This window comes from Mauremys mutica, chromosome 1 (genome assembly GCF_020497125.1).
Source record: "Mauremys mutica isolate MM-2020 ecotype Southern chromosome 1, ASM2049712v1, whole genome shotgun sequence".
In the NCBI taxonomy this organism is placed as follows: domain Eukaryota; kingdom Metazoa; phylum Chordata; order Testudines; family Geoemydidae; genus Mauremys; species Mauremys mutica.
In genome coordinates, this window is record NC_059072.1 from 336,002,524 (window position 1) to 336,025,844 (window position 23,321).

The 23,321-nt window shown below is 39.3% G+C and overlaps 1 protein-coding gene across 2 annotated transcripts; it reads left to right on the top strand.

Moving 5' to 3' along the window:
- Positions 1–97: 97 nt before the first annotated feature.
- Positions 98–19,647, top strand: FAM76B (family with sequence similarity 76 member B). Of its 2 annotated transcripts, none has more exons than XM_045019597.1 (10): positions 98–376; positions 1,327–1,391; positions 1,830–1,884; positions 3,869–4,024; positions 5,223–5,419; positions 8,707–8,754; positions 8,950–9,030; positions 9,673–9,808; positions 16,014–16,115; positions 16,996–19,647. In XM_045019597.1, exons 1-10 carry the CDS (start codon positions 278–280, stop codon positions 17,083–17,085), a joined length of 1,029 nt encoding a protein of 342 aa, XP_044875532.1. In that variant the 5' UTR covers positions 98–277; the 3' UTR covers positions 17,086–19,647. The 2 variants fall into 2 exon arrangements, with proteins under 2 accessions (XP_044875532.1, XP_044875540.1); XM_045019605.1 differs by having other exon boundaries at positions 9,676–9,808.
- Positions 19,648–23,321: the final 3,674 nt, after the last annotated feature.

Genomic DNA, 23,321 nt, shown 5'->3' on the forward strand with positions numbered 1-23,321 from the left:
GGGGTTTACCATTGGGTTACGAGGTTTGAAGGTTGGCTTGGCGCGCGGCGTTGATTGGCTAGGGTGCCGTGTGGGCGGGGCCGGCAACGGGGCGACGCCGATGCCGACACAAGGAAGCGGCTTCGCGGCCCAGGCTCTGCGCGGGGCCTAGCGGCGCAGCGGGCACGGCTGGAGGCCGCGGGCGGAGGGTTATTGGCGCGCTTGAGGCGTTGGCGTCGGCCCCGCCTCCCTCCCTCCCTCCCCGCAGCTCGCGCCCTCCCTGTCGGCGGCGGCGCGGATGGCTGCGGCGGCGGCGGCCCCGGCTCTGTACGCCTGCACCAAGTGCAACCAGCGCTACCCCTTCGAGGAGCTCTCCCAGGGCCAGCAGCTCTGCAAGGTCCGCCGGGGCCGCGGGATCCGCCCGCCCGCCTGCCCGGGGGGTGGGGGTGCGCCGGGGGGCCGAGGCGGGACCGGTGGGTTGGCGGGGTGGCCAGGGAGAGGCGGGGGGTGCTGAGGCGGGGGGGAGCAGGAGGGGACCAGCGGAGAGGTTGAGGGTGGGGGGCAGGAGGGAGAAGAAGTAGGAGGAGACGGGGGGCTGGAGGGGGAAGAAGAAGAGGGGCTGTGGGGGGCTGTTACTGGGCACAGGGTTTCTGTCGCTACCCCATCTGCTCCCCGCCTGCCCTGTCTGTAATGCTCCTTGTTCAGGACAGCCAGTTCCCCGGCTTCCGATGATGCCCGAAGGGGCCTTTTTGCCCTGGCGAAGGGATGAGCCAGTGCGAGCTCTCGCACCACTTTACAAAACCAGCTGCACTTCCAGCATCTGGCTCTGCTCACCGCTCTGCCTAGAGCTACAGCCCGGGTGAGCCAGGATGCAATGCCATTGTAGTGTCACTTCTGGGCTATGGTTAAATACTAGCACTTACCTTCACCCTCACACCAGCGTCGAGCATTAGTCACGCTAATCCTCCGCTCAGCTCTACCTGGAAGAAAATGATAATAGTGCGTTTTAAACATCTCTCCTTCAAAAATTGTTTTCTGTTTTATGATAAATGTCATAGCCCCTTCACGCTCTCTGCATTCTGTTTCCTGTGGGGGAAAAAGGGGTTTTGTTCTTTATTACATCTGTTACATGGGACAGTTGCTACAAAAGTAGGTGGCGGAGAACAAGTTGTAGGATAAACTAGTGTGTGTGTAGTTTTTTTTAAACCACTCAAGCATGAATGTATAGTGCGTAGCGGATGTATAAAATAACTATGTATAAAAGCTACGTGAAGAAGTCAGATGAGACTAACTTGTAATGTCATGGTTGTCTGCTTTGATAAATAGTGACTGACATTTTTCTTTCAGGAATGTCGAATTGCACATCCCATTGTAAAATGTACTTACTGCCGATCAGAATTCCAACAAGAGAGGTATGTATGTGTTCTGAAACTATTTCAGCCTTCAGAAAGGAGTATTAAATTGGCACCAAACACTTCCTTCATGTGTGTGGCTAAAATCTCAACTCCACAAACATTGCTGTGGATTATCAATAATATCTGCAGAGAAAAACTGTCCCTTAAATCATGTGTTGCAATAATGCAAATAATTATCAGTGAAAGTATTAGGCTTTTGGAAGTGAATTCTATGAGTTGGCATTAAACACAGTCACAATAACTTGCTTTCTGTAGTCCCCCAAGTGTACTATATAACCATAAAAGAAGGCAGACTCCCTCCATACCTGGTTTGCTTTAACTAGACATTGGGTGTAGCTTATGTTTGTATGCATATTATGTGGTAATTGCATATGGGAAAGAATTTGAAATTTTGTGCTTGTTGTTAAATTCAACTTTGCAAAATCTTCTCTCTAGCAAAACTAACACAATATGCAAGAAATGTGCCCAAAACGTGAAGCAGTTTGGAACGGTGAGTTGGCAGTTCATTGTCAAAAATACATACACATTTCAGTTACTCTTTGCAACATGTTTTGCATCTGTAGACTATCTTGGTATTATAAGGTTATTTAGATTGTCATTAGTTAAGATTGTAAAATATTTTCAGTCATAGACACTTTTTTACACACACATCCCTCTTCCTGAAAAATTAAGCTTTTGGAATTGAAGTTTCTGTGCTTACTCTCTGACCTAAGAAAAATCCTCTGAAAAGCTTAAGGAAAAAGCCCTCAGCTATTTGCGTTTTTTTCCCACTTATAAAAATTGGCATACTTTTTTCACAAAATTTAAAAAATGGTTCAGTTTCAAACGATTCATTCAGGGCAATTCACAAACAACTTTGGTAGTTATGAATCATTGAAACTTGTTCATCCTGCACATGTAGTAGAAATTAAAGTCTGTGTGCATTTTATATGCATACAGTAAATCCCTGCCTGTTTTCATAAATGCTCACTTAACAAGATATGCTGCTAGCTATCTGAGAGGTATAGTGTTCCCTTACTATTTTTTAATGAGTGACTCAATGTGAAAATCTGGTTATGCAGTATGAAGGTTCCATTATTAAATAATAGAAAAATGAAGGTTCTGAAGGAATGTTGACTCCATGTGCTGTCAAGCGTACCATCAAATTCTATTTGTGTAATGCGGCCTGGTTAATATTACTGTAGGAATGATTTATATTTCCTCATCTTTATTTGTAACTTAGTGCTGTGTTAGAAAAGTTTTGCATGTAATAGTTGAGTCCATATTCATGAACAGTTAAATTACACTGTATGCTTTTAAAGAAGGCATTGTTGGTAATGCATAGCAATTTCTCAAGTGAACAGAAGCACTTAAATCTTGTAAACTATGCCCTTACATTGAATCTCATGTAAAAATGTGTTAATCTATTATACTAGTTCAGTGTAAAAATTACCAGCATGTAATTTACCCAGCTCTTTGTAAACTTAAACTGGATAAAGTAGGATCTCTTTTGGAAGTTCTAAAGGGTTGTAATACATGTCACCAAGCATAATATAGGTGCACCAACATTTGGGGCACTACTTTATCAAAAAAAGCAAAATAAGGTCATATATGAACTAGAAGGGAATTTTTTAGAAACCGATTACTGTAATTTTTAGTTTCTAATTGCAGGTCTTTATTGGCTTCATTTTACAGTAAAGGTTAAACTCAATTAACTGACCTTAAGGCCTGGTCTACACTGGGGCGGGAGGGGATGGATCTAAGATATGCAACTTCAGCTACGAGAATAATATAGCTGAAGTAGACTTATCTTTGATCGACTTAGAATCACTTAGTTTGCGTCCTCGTGGCACGGAATCGATGGCCACTGCTGCCCCGTCGTCTTTGCTTCCGCCTCTCACCGAGCTAGAGTTCAGCAGTCGACGGGAGAGTGATCGGGGATTGATTTATCACGTATACATTACACACGATAAATCAATCCATCTATAAGGGATCGCTCTCTGCAGATCTGGCAGGTAATGTAGACTTACCCTTAGTTAGCTGAAGGTTTGTTTTACTCCCCATAGAGTTGTAGGAGCAGGCTTTATATCTGAAGTCCCTTGGGTATCTGAAGGGTCTTCTTTGTTCTCAGAAACCTTCAGAGAAGTGCAAATGATCTAATTACTCTTTTTAGGTTTAGGTAGATTTCTCGACAGAAAAAGTGTTTGACCTGGTAAATTGGAGAAGGCAACATCCAAAAAAGTATGCACTTCTTTCACAGAGCATGTACGCAGGTTTGTGTGCAAAACACTGTTTTTTGTCTCAGTTGAGCTAGCATCACTTTAAAACATAGCAAAAAAACTAGGGCCATCATTGATTTAAATATCAAATTTTCCTACTTTTCTTACCTTCAACTTCTAAAGACTAGTTTAGAAGCATGATTTTTTAATAATTGTAGTGCTAATTTGTTAAGCATTTTTTAATGTACTAATTTCTAATTCACCATTATTTTTCAGCCCAAGCCTTGCCAGTACTGTAATATTATTGCAGCATTTATTGGCACTAAATGCCAGCGTTGCACAAATTCAGAAAAGAAATATGGACCACCTCAGACGTGTGAACAGTGCAAGCAGCAATGTGCTTTTGATCGCAAAGAGGAGGGAAGAAGGAAGGTATGCTTTGATGTGGTGGTACTGTAAAGGCTGGATCTGAAAACAAAAGATACAGTTCGAAATATTTCCCTCTTAAAAATAGCAGGAGTTAATTTCACAAGTAGCAACGTGGAATAAAGAGAATTTAATTAGGCTTTCTAACATAAAGATCTGACATAGCATTCTGTATTAAACTTTTGAGTCATGGCGATTCAGTGCTTCTCTACTGACTTATTCTGGAATAAATTCATTATTTTTTTAATAAACCAAAAATAATCTGACCATGGCAGTCGAGTAGTATGGTTTTTTTAACCCCTCCCCCTAACCTTCAACACTACAAATTTCCTTAGCTTGGATCTGCCACTTCCACCTTGTCCTATCCTTCAGTTTGCAAGGGTTCCTTTTAACCATAGAATATGGATGAAGAGAGGAAAGAGACTGCTCTCAGCAGACCTGTGCATTTTAATTTCTTAGAGGGGCACTTGCCAAAACCATTTGTCCAGAAAGTGGTGGTGAAATTACATTATGGGTGATCACACTTTTTAATTGAACTCCAGAACAGTGCTGTCAACAAGAAACTTCTTTTCTCCTTAACTGCTAAAAAATAATTTACTTGGTTTGTATTGCAGCTGGTCTAAGCATTCTGATGCTGCCCTGAGTAAAGAAGACTTGAGTGGCTGCATGATGCCTAAAGTAAAAATTTACTTAGGAGTAGGGATTTTCCTCTCTTTTGTGGGAGAGAGGGGTTGGCATTGGGGAAGGAATATTTGACATATGTCCAACACATGTTATATAGCCACTTCTATAAGGCAACTAAAATGCTGACGAGGAGAGGATTCACTTTTCAGAAGTGTAACTTAACTAGAAAAGATGATGCAGTATGTTGAGTTGACTTCATTGGTGTCATTTATTGTAGAAGGTAACTACTGGCCTTCATTGCCACGTCCCACAGTGTATAGTAAATAAAAAAATTGCAGCACAAAAATGGACTGTTACTAACTTTTCTAACTTTTTTGAGTATATTAAAGAATAAAATCCATATTCTGGAGTCCCAGTAGTGGTATTTGGTTGTGAAGGTTTAGCCAAAAGAATTCTAACCAAACCAGTTAAGACTATCTATTATCCCTGTGCAAGTCAAAGTAAGAGTTTTTCCTCTAGAGTTATCTTTCTCCTAGCACTAAGTACAGTTGCCCACTTTTTGTGAATTTTTTCCTGAAAGGTTGATGGGAAGCTGTTGTGTTGGCTTTGTACACTGTCCTACAAGAGAGTACTGCAGAAGACAAAGGAACAGAGGAAGAGCCTAGGGTCTTCACATTCTAATTCGTCATCCTCGTCCCTTGCTGAGAAAGACCAGCATCATTCAAAACACCACCATCACCACCACCATCATCATCGTCACAGCAGCAGCCATCACAAGTAAGTACTCTGAAACTTTATGGAACTTGAAAAATCTTGTAATTTTTATGTGACAGGATTAGTAGTGAAACAAAAGTAGCTGTTTACATTACTGAATTGAAAATAGGAATAACATTTTGTGAATTTATTCCACAAACCCAGCAGAGTTTCAGTATTGCTATAAATGGAATGGACTAGAATTGACTTAGTAGAAAGGAAAACCTTTTGGCAGTCTAATTACTAGCTGATGTTGAAACTGCCCATAAGTCTAGAAATGCTAATGGGGTTACTTATCTGAGAAGTAGATAAATGATGTCATGGCACCATCTTCAGGCTAGAAGCAGTTCACCTCTGATTTTCCCCAATTATTATAGTAAATGTAATTCTTGCCAGAATATCCAATGGTGACTGACATTCATGGTGTTACCCGCATACTCTAAGGCACCCCACCTTTACCCTTCTGTGGGCTCAAGGCGTAACCCGGTTAATTTAGGCACCTGCATGCTTTCCTAGGGCCAAAGGCACCTGCCCTTACCCAGTTCTTAGGGCTCGGAGAGTGATCTTCTACATGTTTGCGAGGCCTTTTACCAGTGAAAGAGCCTTACACAGTAATAGTCTTAATCTCTTTATTAACAGTTACCAAAACAGAACACACACACACACACAGCATACAGTGCTCACCACTCCCAATAAGGCAGATGAACTTTTCCTGGTGGTCAGTCAAGATCAGGCCAGCTGGGGCTCCTCCAACTTCTGCACAACATGGTTGGCAAGGTGTTGAGGTCTGGCAGCTCTGATCTTGGGCTGTGTCCTGGAGTTGGTTCCAAAGAACTTCCTTTTGGACCCCCAGTTTGTGTAGTTAAACTTGAGTCTGCTTAACTATATCTAGGACCCTGCCAAATTCACAGCCATGAAAAATGCATTATGGACCTTGAAATCTGGTCTTGTGTGTGCTTTTATCCTATACTGTACAGATTTCATGGGGGAGACCAGTGTTTCTCAAATGGGATCCTGACCCAAAAGGTGGCTGCAGGGGGTAGGAGGGCTGCAGTATTGCCACCCTTACTTCTGCGCTGCCTTCCTTATTACCTTATACCATGCCATCCTTATTCTGTGCTGCTGCTGTGAGTTGTTCTGTCTTCAGAGCTGGGCTCCTGGCCAGCAGCCGCCGCTTTCTGGCCAGCCAGATCTGAAGGCAGCGCCGACACCACCAGCAGGACAGACAGGTAGTGGTACCGCAACCCCCCTGCAATAAGCTTGCGACCTTCCTCCCCCCGCACTCCTTTTTGCATCATGACCCCTACAATTACAACAGTATGAAATTTCAGATTTAAATATCTGAAATCATGAAATTTACAATTTTAAAAATCCTATGACCGTAAAATTGACCAAAATGGGCCATGAATTTGATAGGACCCTAGCTATACCTTAACCAACCATTTTAAACTAAAGTACTACAAAATAATTCTTTTACCAGTCCAAACATATTGCAAAACAGTTCTTCACTCAATCATACCCCACCGTCTTAGTTGATTTAAATCTTGCAAAATTAGTTATGCAACATACAGAAACAATCAAAGAAACAGACAGAAACCATACAGCTAAACAATAGGGAAGTAAGGACCATAAAGGCAAAACAATAAAGAAATGTAGATTTCACAGTCACAACTGTTAAAATGATTCCTTGCCAGGCAGAATGCTATCAAGCAAAGTTTTCTTTCAATGTCTTAAGATCTGTTTCTTTATCTGGTGGTGGTGGGTACTATTAGGACGGGATCTCCATCTTAACAGACAAATATTTCATTGTTTTAATGTAATTTAGATGGAATGTGATGATGTGATTTTTCTGCTCTTTTAGCTCATGGCAGCTGCTCCCCTAATGTGGCTGCAGAAAAAGGCCACAGACCTTATAATGGGTGGCTGTCACGTCAGTAGCAGGGCAATGCTATTGTCATTTTAATTATTTTAAACTTGTCACTCTAATCATGCTTCAGAGTGTTTTGCAGCTGTCTGGCTGTGGGTTAAACAGTGTACCAATTTCTTTGTCCATGTAGCTCTAGTTTTGTCCACTTGTAAATACTTATCAGTCTTTGTAGGCAGCTGCTTCCTAAGATTTAGTGTTTGTTTTACTATTCTGTTAAAAGGACACTGGTGTAAGAATCATACAGATGTTATCTGTAGGCTTGAAATAGTTGTACTTTAGCACCTCTTTATAACATTTTGTATTTCTCAGATTGAACAATGAAAAATTATAGCTGGAATGCATAGATTCCTACGGCCACCCTAAACATTTTCATTATAAACTTCATTTTTCAGTTGCTAAAGACATTCTTACTATCTTCTAAGCTTAAACTTTTGCAGGTCTGATCTAACAAAATATTACTTTTTTAAAGGGGAAAATTGGTTCAATTGCTCTTGAAAATGAAGACCGGGGAGGGGAAATAAATTGCAATTTTCCCATTATATCTCTGTCAGAAGAAGAAAGTGACTTTTGGCAAGCAGATTAATTTTAGGAAGGATAGGTACCTTACAATGTCTGATGAAAATCCATTTTGACTTACCCAAGAGATAACTGGTTAAATCTTATTTTAAAATAACTTCTTGGTGTCATAAAGAGAAGAACTTCAGTGTGTATGCATGTATTTGCTTATATTTATTAAAATGCACAGTTCCAAACTTAAACAGAGTTGATAGCTCCAATCAACAGGCACCTTCCTTTGTAAACCGCCTCTGTGGTTTCCCATCAACTTGCACTATCCAGTTTTATTAGTATTGTTGGTAGGGCAGTGTGCACATAGAGGTTTAAAGTGTGTAATGAATTAAATTGGGCTGTGCAGGAGCTCAGTTTCATTCAGTGCAGTCTTCTAAGTTGCGCACATGTTGAGCGTAACCATTTCACTTGTGCTCTCCGGTCAGCTTACGTTGGAAATGAATGAAGGTACAACTTCTACTTTAAAAAAAAAAAAAAAATCAAGTTCTGTTCAAAATTGTCAAGTATTAAAATAATATAAAGTTTGCAGAAGTAGGAAATACTAAAACCAAGACTGAATTGTCAACCCTAATTCTGCCCCTTGTGCCTTATGATAGCATGCAGTAGTTTAAAGACTGTTTTCAAATGAGCCTGGCCTTGATGAGGAGTAATCCCAAATGTGCTTACTAGGTGCCTTGCTAATTAGCCATCCAATTAAAAATTCATAAACTGAGCTGCTCTGCTGCACAAAACTTAGATATGGATGCTTTTTCAGTTACAGACAGTGGTAATGGAAGTTGACCTGTTGCTGAATGTGTATTAATTACATATATTTCAGAATCAGCAATCTGAGTCCAGAACAAGATCAGGGAATGTGGAAACAGAGGTAATTACACTGCCCATTTCTGAATTTGTATTCTTTATTTGAAAGGTAATTTTTTTTCATACTTTCATCTCTGATTGTTCAAGACTAATCTCTATGTGTATGAGTCATTTTATATGTAAATAATAGTAGGTTGGTCAATTTTGCAGTCTGAGACAGTTCTGCTTTTGATTTATAATACTTGTTGTTTGATTTCAGCCATAAATCCTCTGCAGCTATTCAGAATGAAACTCCAAAGAAAAAACCCAAACTGGAATCCAAGCCATCCAATGGAGATAGGTAAATTTATATTCTACAGCTGAGATAGTTGAACCAAGTAGACCATCGGTTTGCTGCCAGTTGCTGTTTTTGTTTGGCAGATTAGAAAGGCGAAAAATTACACTTTCATCCTGGTAACTTTTAGGGTTTTATGGCAGAGTGCTGTCAGTCAGTTGAATGTTTATCAGTAGAAAGCTGGCACCATTTTTGTAGCTGCTTTGGGAAAAGGGAAGCAAAAGTAGAGCATAAGGCCACAGTTACCAAACATCTGACATCAGTGACTTTTTTCAGAAGGACACAGATTTTGAATCTGGTGCTTTAAACTGATGTAGTATCTAGAAAATGTCTTTGGGCCTAAATGTGTGAGACTGAACAACTTATTCTGTCTCTGATCAACAGTTGGAATAAATGTACAAAGAGGCTGCTTCACTTAAGAAGAATTTGACCCCCTCAAAGCTAATACTCAATTATATTTCTGCAGGTGTATGTAATGTGTGCCATTAGTAAGGTAATTTGCCAGTTGCATCCATTTCTGTCAGGTACATACTTTTTTTGCATTAGTCCTTAAGGATGTTTGTGGAATTGTTAATTAAGCAATTTGAACTTTTGAAAAATGTGTTATTCTGTTGATGTTGCAAGTAACAGGGTTTTTTTTAATTTTAGTAGCTCTATAAATCAGTCAACAGACAGTGGGGGAACTGACAACTTTGTCCTCATAAGTCAGTTGAAAGAAGAAGTGATGTCACTCAAACGTCTTTTGCAGCAAAGAGATCAGACTATCTTAGAAAAAGATAAAAAGGTAAAGGCTACAGCTGCTTAATAAGACCTTTATTAATTTTTTTGTTGTATCTTGCAAACTCAAGGAGCTGTCAACCTTACAGTTTGAATGTTAAAACAAAATTAATACCAGAAATTTGTTTTGTGAATAGAGATTATAACATTACCAAATTGTCCTTTTAAAAAGTTAAGTAGCAGACTTACCCAGCTTGGATGTATTTTAGCTGTAAGGCAGCTCTCCCTGAACGTAATGACTAGTATGAAATGTATACAAGAGACCCACCTTTCAGGCAGCTTACTGTCTTAAAAACAGTCCCAAATATTTTCATTTTGCTAAACCTTTATTAGAAGCTCATCTCTTAAGCAACTGACTTATTGGCCAGTTTAAGGTTGTGTCCTTGATGTAAATGGGTGCTGTTGGGACTGCAATGTTAGGTTCTTGTATTGGTATATTGAATCTTTGAGGCTAAACTAATTAATCTGGGCCACTTTTAGAATGCTTAGAAAGTCCTTATCTCTAGCTATTCAGTGGCTAAAGTGAAATGAATTGGGCAGTCCAATTCATAATACAAAAGCTACCATTACCTTTTCTGGTAGTCCCTCAGTGCTTGCCCTCTGAAGAGTTTTTTTTTGTCAAATTCTCACTGAATTCAGTCAGTGGGAGGCCTTAAATCAGTATGAAAACTGAAACTACAGTTTGACTCTTTAAATTTGATCTAGGTGAAACACCAAAAGGGCAGTGTGAGGAAGCTTAGGTGAACAGTAGGAGTACAAAGTGGGAACACAATAATGTGCATTTGTGCCCTTTTTACAAGCAAAACACTAAACTGAATTTTGTTGCTCTGTTTTTATATTCTGGAGTCATTGGTCTTTGCGCATAGTTTCGCCTTACAGTACAATTTTCATTAAATAACTGTTTCACTGAAAGCTAATGCAGTACTTAATCTGGCTGGTCCCATTTATTAACATTAATGTTCATATGTCCCCCTTTGATTTCACTTCATGTACTCTTAACTTGGTGGTGGTTGAGTTCCAAGCATTTATCAGAACACTTATCTTTAACTCTAGAATAGTGATTGTTGGTGCAATTAGCCCTTTTACATAAGCACTATAATCAAATAACTAAGATGACCAGTGAATAGATACTGTAGCTAACATTTACAGAGTGTGTGTGTATATATAATACTGTGAGCTGTTTTAATACAGTTCTTCACTGGTCCAACTTTCTCCATAACTCACCAAGAAGATATTTGATAGAACTGATGTTTTGCTAATCATATTAGCTAGGCGGTCCAGTTTGGTGTAGATTAGAACAGACAAAATGCAGCTCACAGTTTGAATGATTGAGAAGACAGAGGACAATACTTGTGTTAGAGGCAGTGATTAGGCTCATGCTACATTTTATTTGTCACTTAATGTTGTGATTGCAAAATCCTTGTTTCAGAATTGCTAGCTGAGCCATTTTAAATATGGCTATTCATTACTTTAAGGCGCAGAGGATGTATTATAGAATATATTCTACTTTTGAAAATGTAAATTCACTTTCCTCTGTGGCGGATTCTCACTCCTGGGTCTCGGCTCCTTAATGCAAAATAGCTGGAACTCCCCAAGGTTTGGGTCAGCAGTAGCAAATAGCAGCACAAGTAGTCCTCAGCTAGTGGTGGTATGATATCCCATGCTTTAACCACTACTCTCAGAACCTTCCAGTTTCTTTTTGATCTTGATAGCTCTCCACAGGAGCTGCACCTCTTCAGCTCTTTAACACTCAGTACCTAACTGTTATGAATATATTTTTGTCTTCACATTTTTTCTTACCCTGTGGCCTCTGTTTCCCTAGGAGCATTGATAAGGTTGCCAACCTCTGGGGATCATAGAGAAACTTCTGTTTGACCTGAGTTTTTGTTTTGGCAACTTGTGCTTCAGCGTCTTAGTATTACTGTTGTTAGAACCTTTTTCTTGGCACCTCAGTTCTCTGAACTTCAAAGCTTTTTCAGGTATTAATTTCTTTCAGAATAACATCCATTTCCTCAGCACCTGGGTGGGAAGGAAGACCGGTATCTGTATGGTTGAAAGGTCCATTTTAAATGATCATATTTACAGAATCCTCAGCCTGGGAGTTAATAATTCAAAGTAGTGGGACAGCATGTGCATGGCCTTCAGATGTTTGCCTTGTGCACCCAAGCACTGAGAAATGTCTTGAAGCCCTCCTTAACTCATTCCCCAGAGACTCCCATAAGTCCAGCATGTGGCCAGCCTGGTAAGCTCTGAAGGAAAAAATATAGAAATACAAGCCTTAATCAGCCTCTGACCACCTGGGCACTCTGCCTGCAGTGCCCACATCTGTGCAGACCTTGTTTCCCTCTAAGCCCAGCAAACTAGTTCCCATGGGGGGCGGGGGGTGTGTGTGTGGATTCTGTTTCATCCCATCCAAATCCAAGGACTCTACCACAAATCAGGGTCTCAGTGCTCAATGTCTATGGTACTGACTTTTGTCACATCAGACTAGGAATTTTCTTTCAAACAAATAATTAGCAGGAGACACTAGAAGAGAGCTACCTGCCCTCCACCTCACCACTTCCAAAGACTTCAGGCAGCTTCGCATTATAGACTGCAGCATCTTCTCTTCACATTGATTCAGGACAGGGAAGACTGCTTTGGGGAGTCTCCATGGTGTGTTCAGCAGCCTAGCCATGTCTCCCCTGGTGATTTCGTACAGTGTAGTGCCATCACTCTGATCCTTCATCAAGATAAGCCTCAGTTTGATACCTGTACCCTAGGATTGGCTCCTTCAGTGAACAAAGTACTGGCCTTTAATAGCAGTACACAAACCCCACAGCTCCTGTGTTGAGGGTCTGGGCACAGCCATTGTTGATGCCTTTTGAGATAGTTAATGTGCCAAAGTACCCCTGTGGCTCACTACTTTGCTGTCTTAGTAGAAGCAACTTGGTCAGGGATACAATGTCTGCCTCCTGGATGCAGAACAGATTAACTGAAGGAGTAACAAGACATGCTCTATAAGGATTTGACTTCCTCTAATGCATAAAGTTGGTGGGATCTGGATTAGCACCAGTCCAGGAATTTACAAGGGCCACAATTAGTATGTACATGGAACAAGAGCATCCATCCAGTAGGGTGGCCATATTCTTGCATCCTATTTTGGACCACTTGGCAAAGGTGTATTAGACAACTCACACTGCTTCTTTTGTGTCAAACATTGCTGAGAAGTACATACTGCCCAGGACTCTACCAGCAGTGTCTCCCATCCCAGTGAAAAGCTTGGTGGTCAAGACAACCATGGCTAGAGAAAATATCAGACAATTATCCTTCACATCAGAAACTGCCAGGCCTTCATGGCCCAATGGCATATTAAATACTGGGGAACTGACTGAATGTAGTCCACAGGACAGATACCAGGAACTCAAAGATGGTGGATAAAAATGTGGGGCTGAGTCAGTACCGGGTGCAGTACTGCACTTTATATGCAAGTGACAAGGTACCAAGAGCTGTCGCCTCAGGAATGGATGTCTGTAGGTCTCCTTGCCTGCAAGTATCTGGGTTTCACAAGGAGATTCAGAAAAAATTCTGTTCTGAGAATTACATAGCTGGTATGTCAGAAGATGAAGAATTACGTGTAGTTCTGCATCCCAGAAGATGTCATCTTGCAGGATTTTCACTTTCCCAACTCCATTCAGAGTGGAGAGGAATCTTTGTAAGGTTACTCCTTTTTCAACCCTTTTGTTATGACTGGCTTATTTGCCTCTGGGAGGCTTCACTTCCTGATAAACTTGACTAGAAGGATTCAAGGGTGGCACTACAGGTCTTAGATGGCTTGTGCTTCTGCCCACTGCCTTTGGGGATCAGTATGCCTCTAAAGCATTTATTTCTTCCTGTTTCATGCTTGGTATCTGAGACCTAGGGTCAAGGAACCTGTAAGGTAGTCTTCAGAGGAGAATTAAAAGATAAGTAACTTTTCTCTATAAACTTCACTTGTGATTTAATTCTCCTATCAATGCAATGTTTGCAGTGGCAATTATAGATCTCTTGGAATTTACACTCCATTTAGGAATGAGATATAATAGACTTATTCTTCAGAATCATTTTATTATGTCTCTGTAGATATTTGCCATGTAAATTACAACTTTATGCTAATTAACTGTTGCCATAATCCCTTTTAGCCAGTATCCTGTACCTAACAATGGCCCGTAGTAGGGCTTCAGGGGAGTTTACAAAACAGGGCAATTATGCAGTAATTCACCCATCTTCCACCCGAGCTTCTGGTAGTCAGAGGTTGAGGGCCATCCTGAGCTTGGGATTGTGCTCTGACCATCTTGGCTAATAGCCATTGATGGACCTATGTTATATTTGTTATACTTTTGACCATCACAATGAGTTCCACAGGTTACTTGTGCACTGTGTGGAAAAAGTACTTCCTCTTGTTTGTATTAAAACTATTAATTTCCTTGTGTGACCCTTGGTTTTGTATTGTGTGAAAGAGTAAATAATGCTTCTCTATTCACTTTTCCAAACCAGTCTTGATTTTTATAGATTTAGTCATCTCTTTTCTAAGCTGAACAGTCTTACTCTTTTCCTTGTATGGAAGCCGTTCCATACCTTTACTCATCTTTGTTGTCCTTCTTTGAACTTTGCACTATGTCCTTTTTTTGAGATGGGGTAACCAACACTTGACAGAGTATTCGAGGTGTGGGGACACCATGGACTTGCATAGTGGCATTATGATATTTTAACTATCCCTTTCCTAATAGTTCCTAACATACGTTAGACTTTTTGACTGCTGCTGTGCATTGAGCAGAAGTTTTCAGAGAGCTATCCCTAGTGACTCCAAAGTCTATCTTGGGTGGTGACATTTAATTTAGAACCCACCATTGTATATGTATAGTAAGGATTATTTTTTCCAGTGCATTACTTTGCACGAATCAATGTCAAATGTTATCTGCTGTTCTGTGGCCCAGTCATCAAATCATGGGAATGGAAGAGACCTCCAGAGGTCATCTAGTCCAGTCCCCTGCGCTCATGGCAGGATTAAGTGTTAACTCAGTCAACCAGTTTTGTGTGATTCCTTTAACTTCTTGCAGTCTGCTTTGTACTTACTAGCATGAATAATTTTATATCATCTGCTAACTTTGCCACTTAACTGTTTACCTTGTTTTTCCAGATCATTAATGAATATGTTGAACAGCATGGGTCCCTATGCAGATCTTGGGGGAACCCCTCTGTTCACCTCTCCATTTTGAAAACTGACCATTTATTCCTATCACGTTTCTTGTCTTTCAACTACTTACTGATCCATGAGAGGACCTTTCCTCTTAACTCAGGGCTACTTAGTTTCCTTGAAACTTTGGTGAAACTTTCCTTTGGTGACAGACCTTGTCAAAGGAATTCTGAAAGTCCAGGTACACTGTATCAACAGGATCACCCTTATCAACATGCTTGTTGACTCCCTCAAAGAATTCGAGTAGATTGGTGAGGCATGACTTCTCTTTATAAATGCCACATTGACTATTCCCCAACAAATCCTGTTTATTTATGTATGATAATTCTGTTCTTAGTTTCTACCAGTTTGCCTGGTATTGAAGTTAGGCTCACTGACCTGTAATTGCCAGGATCTCTTCTGGAGCCCTTTTTAAAAATTGATGTTATAGTAGCTACCTTCCAGTCACCTGGGACAGAGGCTGATTTCAGTGACAGGTTCCATACAACAGTTAGTAGTTCTGCAGTTTCATATTTCAGTTCCTTCAGAACTCTTGAGTGAGTACCACCTGATCGTGGTGACTTATAACTGTTTAACTTATCAGTTTGTTCTAAAACCTCTTCTACTGGCATATCAGTTTTGGACTGTACTTCAGATTTGTTGCCCAAAAAACAGCTTTGTGCCAGTGTCATAGCTAAGGCCTGTCAGACAAGTCTCATGGCTGAAAATAAAGCTGAGTATTGTAAATCAGTGTGATCCAATGTCTGAAAATACTTTGAAGGACTAGTCTTCCATATCCAGTTCCCAAATGGGACTTTCACATCTAAAAGAGATATTTGACTTGTGGTGTAATATATTTTTAACCATGTCAACACAAGAAGCAGGAAATGAAGAAAGTAGTCAGTGTCCCCGAGAAACTCTTTTTAGATCCATAAAATAATTTTTTGAGGCATAAGAGTTGGTTAAAAATACGTATGAGGTAGGCTTCCAAAATATCCTCATAGAAGTTGTTTCTTAGTTGACAGAGTTGAAGGCAGACTTTCAGTACCAGGAGTCTAATTTAAGGACAAAAATGAACAGTATGGAAAAAGCTCACAAGGAAACAGTGGAACAACTGCAGGTAAATACTTAAATAGTTTTAATTGCGTTGGTGTCAAAATATTTTGTATATTTGCTTTGAGAAATGAAATAGTTTAAATAGAAGCATTGTGCACCGTCATCCTTTCATGAGTTACCAGTCACTGAAATGGATGGGTCAGTTCCCATCTCTGACCTGTTACATGCTCACTCGCTCTCACTCTGAGTTACACCTGCATTATCTTCAGTTTTCTTTTCAAACGTAACCACTGGATAGATACTTTTTTAGAGCAATTGAGGCACATCCTCTCCTCTCAGGTAGTTCCTCATGCCCCCCTTCTCAAGGGGCATACCTCATACTTTAAGAAACACTGATATACCTGTTCTAGATGATATAATGACCTAGCATAACTGCACGATTTTATTGCAGTGCAAGAAGCTAATCTTGCAATGATGTAACCCACATTGAAAGTACAACTGTTTAAGCAGCAGGAAAACCTGAAACGATTTATAAATTCTAGACTGAACAGAAATATCTATCTACAATGCAGAAGATATATTGATTTTGCAAATCCATGTGAGGGATTTGGCTTTATATCTTCCTTTATAAAACTAGTGGAAGATGTGGAGCTTAAATACCTACGCTGTGCGGAAAACTTCTGCCATTATGTTGATTTATTCTCAGGAACAGAAGTTTTATACGGGGGTGGCTTTATAACTTCAGCAAGACAGTTATGCATGGCACTGTTGAATAATTGCTTCCTCCTATTCAAGAAGTTTGTTCATCTCTTTCTGCAGTGTATCACTGATGGATATAGTACTGGAATTAAGAGTAACTATTAGGACTTTTGAACAGTGTTTCTGTTATGTTTAAACAGAAGAGAAAGTGTTTCTATAAATCTTTCTTTTTATCTACATTACAGGCCAAAAACAGAGAACTACTCAAACAGGTTGCCGCACTGTCAAAGGGTAAAAAGTTTGATAAAAGTGGAAGTATACTAACATCTCCATGAGGAGATTACTACTCAATATAAATTTGAGTAATTCTGTGAAGCCCTTAAAATCCTGTGTAGTGGAAAAATATTTTTGCACACAAGATTACTCGGCATGTTTCCTACACATTTTTATAACTAATATGCAGCTTTTTAGTTAAACTGTTAAGATAAAGTACTTCAACTGGCTTGAAGAAATTTTTTATTTTACTTTTTTTATATTGGGAACTTTTTGCCAGCAATAGTATTTAACAGTTGCAGAGGGGTAATACAGTAGTTCTCTCTTTAAAACACATCATGCAATAACACAATAGGTGTACTTTCTACAGAGTTCAAAGCAGCAGCTGAATCCCTTAAACTATGCTAAGTTTGGCCAAAAGTTCAGTTTCAAGTTTGTAAATCTGCAAGGACAACACTTTTGGAATAGGAATATGGACACTGGGTTCTGGCAACTGTTCTTTTGCTTTGTATTAAAATATAGGACATTTAGGATGGAAATCATGGTGCTCTTAAATGAAACTCAAAAGATGTATACATATGTGTAAATACAATTGTAACAGTTATATTCTTAGTGATAACAAGTGAGTAACTAGTGTTTTACATTCTTGTGATAGGAATTTATTGAAAGATTATCTATTGTACAGTACCAGAGGCAAAGTGTGGTTTTTTGTAAGATTTACTGTAGACTTTTTTCTTGCAAGTGCCTTTCTCCAACTGTTTATTTATAGGAATGTTGGTATTTTGTACATAACGTTTTTGTTTTAAGATCATGTTTAATAAATGTTTGTGTATATATAAATGTGTGTACAGAGGAATCAAAAACAAAGATCAAAGTTGCTAGTGCAGTGCTTGAAGCAGCATTAAGAACTAGCCAATTGATGGACAGTGTGTATTGACTTTTTTAACCTTATTAGATTGCATCTGTGGGGTTTGTTGAATCTGGTTAGTGATTATTATGCCAAACACTTCCTAAATAAACAATTTATATGTTTTTTGCCACACTAAACTATAATGCTTTATGTATTTTTCCTGTTGGCCCAGGGCTAACTTTTTAAAATTTCATAGCGAGCATTGTACTCCCATGGTTATATCCTGAATTAGCAGTATAGTTAATACTCACTACTTTGTTTTTAAAACTTGCATATTCAGTTTGTCTTGGTTTTAACTGTACTTAATTGTAACTTAAGGTCACTTTTTAAAAATTAAGTAATTAGATTGACACGTACTTAGTTTAGTAAAGATACACATCGAGAAAACAGTAGCCAAAACTGTAGTGGTCAGTACATAAATAAAGGGAATGGATGTGGTGTCAAATGAAAGCTTATTGTTCAACCCCTTGAATGGAATCTTCTGTTTTTTACATTCACTTAGTTCAGTTTTAGCTCTGCTCCTAATGGACATCAGTACAAGTGACTTAGTAGGATGAAACAACTTGGCATAACTGGAGTACACTGTTTAGGAAAGCAAGTTCTAAACCAGCCTGACTTGGAATAGTTAGTTGTCTGTCAGATGGTAGCTCTAGTTCAGATGTGGATGTTGATTTGGTGACTTGGGAGCTGCTTGCACTTCAGCTGATATCTTGCTGCTTGGAGGACTAATCTAAAGTCCTCTGGCTATCTACCCAGATGCTACTGAATTGTGAACAACTTCAACAGCTTAGAGAAGACTTAGTCTATGGAATAATTATAATTTGGAAAAATCAAGCTAGCTTGTTTCTTACAGTGAAGATGTATTTGATTTTTTTGTACATGAAGATCAACTTTGTAAGTTTATAAAAACTGTTCTTTAAACTTACTAATAATGCTAGGATAGAAAATGCTGCTGCTATCCTATTGGGATGTTTGTATTGAGAGTTTTTTTTTTAAAATTAAGTTTTTTTTTCTGACTTTCATTAGTTCAGAATAATATGTTGATACTGGGGACTTTTCTCTCCAGTTTACTGGCCACCAGTCCATGGTGCATGTGGATTTTAAAAACCAATTCAGAACCATGCACATCAAATTGATGAATTATCCCATTAAGTGATTCTTATTCAAACAACCTTGAGCTGCAATATAAATTCTTCTTTTTTTTTTAAGGAAAAGTTCATTATTATACTTGAGCTTTATAGATCCCAATGCTAAAAACATTTAGGGGCTTCACAGTGTTTAGTTATAATTAAATACTTGATCTCTTTATTCTGTAACCGAATTTTTAACTTTAAATTTTAAAGTTTGTAAACTAGCAAATTGAATCCCAGTCCTGACAAATGCGATTCTGGAGCTGTAGGCTATTGACACAATGAACTGATGTTCTTTTAATGTTGATCTAGAAAGAGAGATGTTGTACTGTAATGTGCTTTTTAGCCTGTTTTTAGTTGTCAATTAACATTGACAGGTGATTGCCACTTTGGCTCAAGTTATTTATGTATTTTAAGTCTGTGAATATTGCAGTCCCTTTTTAGATAGTATGTCTAAATATGCATCCTGCAGTGAAGCTATTCAGCTGTCCACATGTATAGACTATTGAAATACTGTATTGACATGCATCTGATTGACATTTTGTACCTTTTTCTAAATCCAATATTTCACAATAAAAGCTTCTCAAAACATTTAGTTGCCTCTTTTATATTACTCAGAAAGTCGTAATTTGTTTTAAACATCTGTAGTGCCAAACATTAACCAGAACTCAACATCAGTTGCACTTTTAAGGGGAATCATGTAGGATCTGTTCAAAGAACTAAGCTGCCACGGAAATTACATACATGGAGCATTCTTCAAATTGCAACAAGTGATAATTTTGGAATAATTACCTACTTTAGTGATTCAATATATTAAATTATTGCTATTCTGTGTTACAATGTACAGAGTGATAATGCATGGAACTGCTTCAAGGCAGTGACTACATGTGTAACTCAAGAGAAATAGGCCTGGTATAGACCTGAAACTTAGGCCAACTTAGCTGCATCGCTCAAGGCTGTGAAAATTTTCACTCTCTGTGCGATGTAGTTAAGCTGACCTAACTTCCATTGTAGATGCAGCTATGCTGACAGAAGAGTTATTCCTTTGACCTAGCTACTGTCTGAAGAGGGTCAGTTTACGACAGCGATGGAAAAAATCCCTTTTGTTGCTGAAGTGTCTGCACTACAATGGCTCTCGCTCCCACCCTGCAGTTGCGTTACAGTAATGCTTGTAGTGTAGACACACCCTTCGTGAGACTTCCTAAGCATTCAACAAAAACTTAGATGCCGAAAAATTGGGAAAGTTTAACTGAAAGATTCTCATATAACTTAACAGAATTTCCTCATATTTAGTTTTGATAGAGCTGGTTAATTAAACTGCAGGCTATTTCTCTATTCCACATGCTTCACCTTCAAAAACCTGATTACTTCATTTTATCATCTTCTTATGTTCTCTCCAGAGAGAACAAGATATTTTATTGGAGTTTACTTTGCCCTGAACATCAGCCTTCCAAAATAGTGTTTCCATGATTTTCTTAAAGCCTGCTTTACATTAAACTCTTTTTACATATATGAACCATCCACATCACCATTCTAGGAAATGCATTGGATGGGCTTATTAACGTATGGCATCTTGGAATTAATGTGAGGTCATAGCCTGTGAATTTTGAAACTGCTTAAACTGACCCGCATTCCATTATTGGAAGGACTCCGATACTAATCTCACAATCTTCAGTATGTTGGCTTGGCTTGGCTCAGCTCAGGTGCCAGCCACTGCTATTACAAATCCTGTCATCACTGCAATGAAACCAGTCTCAACAGAACAATGCTCTTAGGCCAGTGCAAACTTGGGTCAGGCCCAGAGCTGAAGAAGAGCTCTGTGTAGCTCACAAGCTTGTCTCTCACCAACAGAAGTTGGTCCAATTAAAAGAAAAAAATTACCTCACCTACCTTGTGTCTCTAATTATGTGATTTTTAAAGCAGAGTGAGTTGCATGTGTGGACATGACTCATTTTAAACCTGGTTTATATAAGTAAACTTGAGTCACCGGATGAATCAGTAAACCCAATTAAGAGTGCCTGCACAGGGTTTTGTATTGTTTAATAAAATCTGATTTTAAATTGGTGCAAGTTGTGTATGATACAAGATCTCTGTTCTTGGCAGTCTGCAGCACCTCCAAGAAGCACTGAATTTACACCTTTTTTTTTTTTAAACAAGTTGTTGTGAATGCCAGTTGTCATATTTGTTATCTTTAGCAGAGTAAAAAGTTGTGTGCAGCATCCTTATTTTGTATACATGTCCCTTTTTATTGTGTTCTTGAAGTTTGACCAGTCTGTAAAACTAGCATAGTAGAAAGTAATAGTGGAGAATGCAGCATTTTACCTTAAGTTTTTCTACCAAGGAGCCCAACACTTGATAGCTGTTGGCAGAGTAAATGTGGCTTGTGTATCTTAAAGAACAAGCACTGCTACAAAGGTGCATCGTGCAAAAGAAGTATTAAAAAAACCAAAAATAACTCTTTAGTGTGTATGTACAGAAGAAACTGGGTGGAAAATATAACTGTTCACTTGAAAAGAGAGCACTCTATCCTACTGACCCACTTGAGGCAAGACAGGAGTTTCCGTTTACCTTACAAGTGACTTGACTTCACGTTGTCTACTTGCATTCTTATGCATGGGCCAGCAAATATTCTTCAAAATAAGACACTAGCTGTATCATTGTAGAGTCATAGAATTTTAAGGCTAGAGGGGACAAGCAGATCATTTAGTCTGACTCAAGTATATCGCAGGCCACCAACACCCTCCAGCACCCACACACTAACCCCCACAACCAGAATTAGACCAAAATATTACAGCCCACAAGAGATTAGACTGTTGGGTGCTGCACGCAAAGAATAGGAGGGAGTGAGGTGTACCAGTCCTCAAGACCCTTGCAATGGCGGGGAAGTGAGATATACCCAGTGACCTGCACCCCATGCTGAAGAGGAAGATGGAAAAACCACCAAGGTGACTTCCAATCTGACTTTGGGAGAAATTCCTTACCAACCCCACATATGGTGATCCATTACAAACAGCATGTAAACAAAAACCAGCCAGCCAAGCACCTGAGAATCCTGGTCCTCCCTGTCTAATGTCCCATCTCCAGCTATGGCCATCCCTCATGCTTTAGAGGAGATCAAACAAAAACTAAAATATAGTGGGAGGAAATTATGCCATTTTCATTGAGAGAGAATGGGAGAATACCTCCAGCATTTATAATAGAATTAAATATAAATAAATGTGGTTTTAATTTATAAGTGGGGAGTCCCACTTGGAGGCTTGCTGTGTAAAAGGAGTCACCAGTAAAAAAGTTTGAGAACCACTGAAGCGCAAGCTGTGCTTGGTGAACTTGGTTTAGTAGTTTGAGATAAGCTATCTCAGGAAGTATTTGCATAAGTTTAACATTTCACAGGATTTATAGATTTCTCCTCCTGCATTTATGCACTCAAAATGTCACACTACCACAAAAAAGGCTAGAGTTAAATATCTCCAGTTCCTGGTCCTCTTCCAGTCTGACACATTTAGGCTGAGTCTTTCCTTTAAAGTTTTACCAATACAACTGTTTTTTTCCCCCTGAAATTGTTATATCCTTCTTGATGGTATAAGCTTATAATATTACAAGCATAATTTTACCAGTATAATCATGTCTCGGGGGGTTGTATCACTTAATTATACCCTATAGTTAAAGAGGTACAGCTTTCTAGTGTAGACAAAGGCCTACCGGGAAGGGACCACATACTAAGGCTTGTCCACAGTAGAAAAACTTGGAAATCTTTCCCACCACACCTCTCACTGGGTCAGAAAAATCAGTAGCAGCAATAGTGGAATCCTTAACTTAGCTTAGTATCTCCCAACAATTTTACTTTTGTTAGGGGTGAAATAGTGATATCCACAAATCCAGAGAGAGTGTGCTCACCTAAACCCTCTGCCTGGGAAGATGTGACCACTTCCTGTGTAAGACACTTTCTTCTGGAAGTGCCGATTGCAAGAGGGAGTGACTTAACCAATATAAATCAGTGAATTTCCCTTGCTGTTTTTGGTTAAAGAAATCTTGTTCTTTCAGGTGACAGACTGGTCCTGTTTGTGGAGTATGACTCTTAATATCACTTGTTTCACTTTTTCAGCCATTGTGTATTGAAGATAGTGAGTGTGACGCTGGTGAGCCAAGTGCCAGCTGTAGCCAAGGTGTAGGTGTCATAAATATAAAGGGAAGGGTAACAATCTTTATGTATGCAGTAACATAAAAACCCTCCGGGCCAGAGGTACAGAATCACTTTACC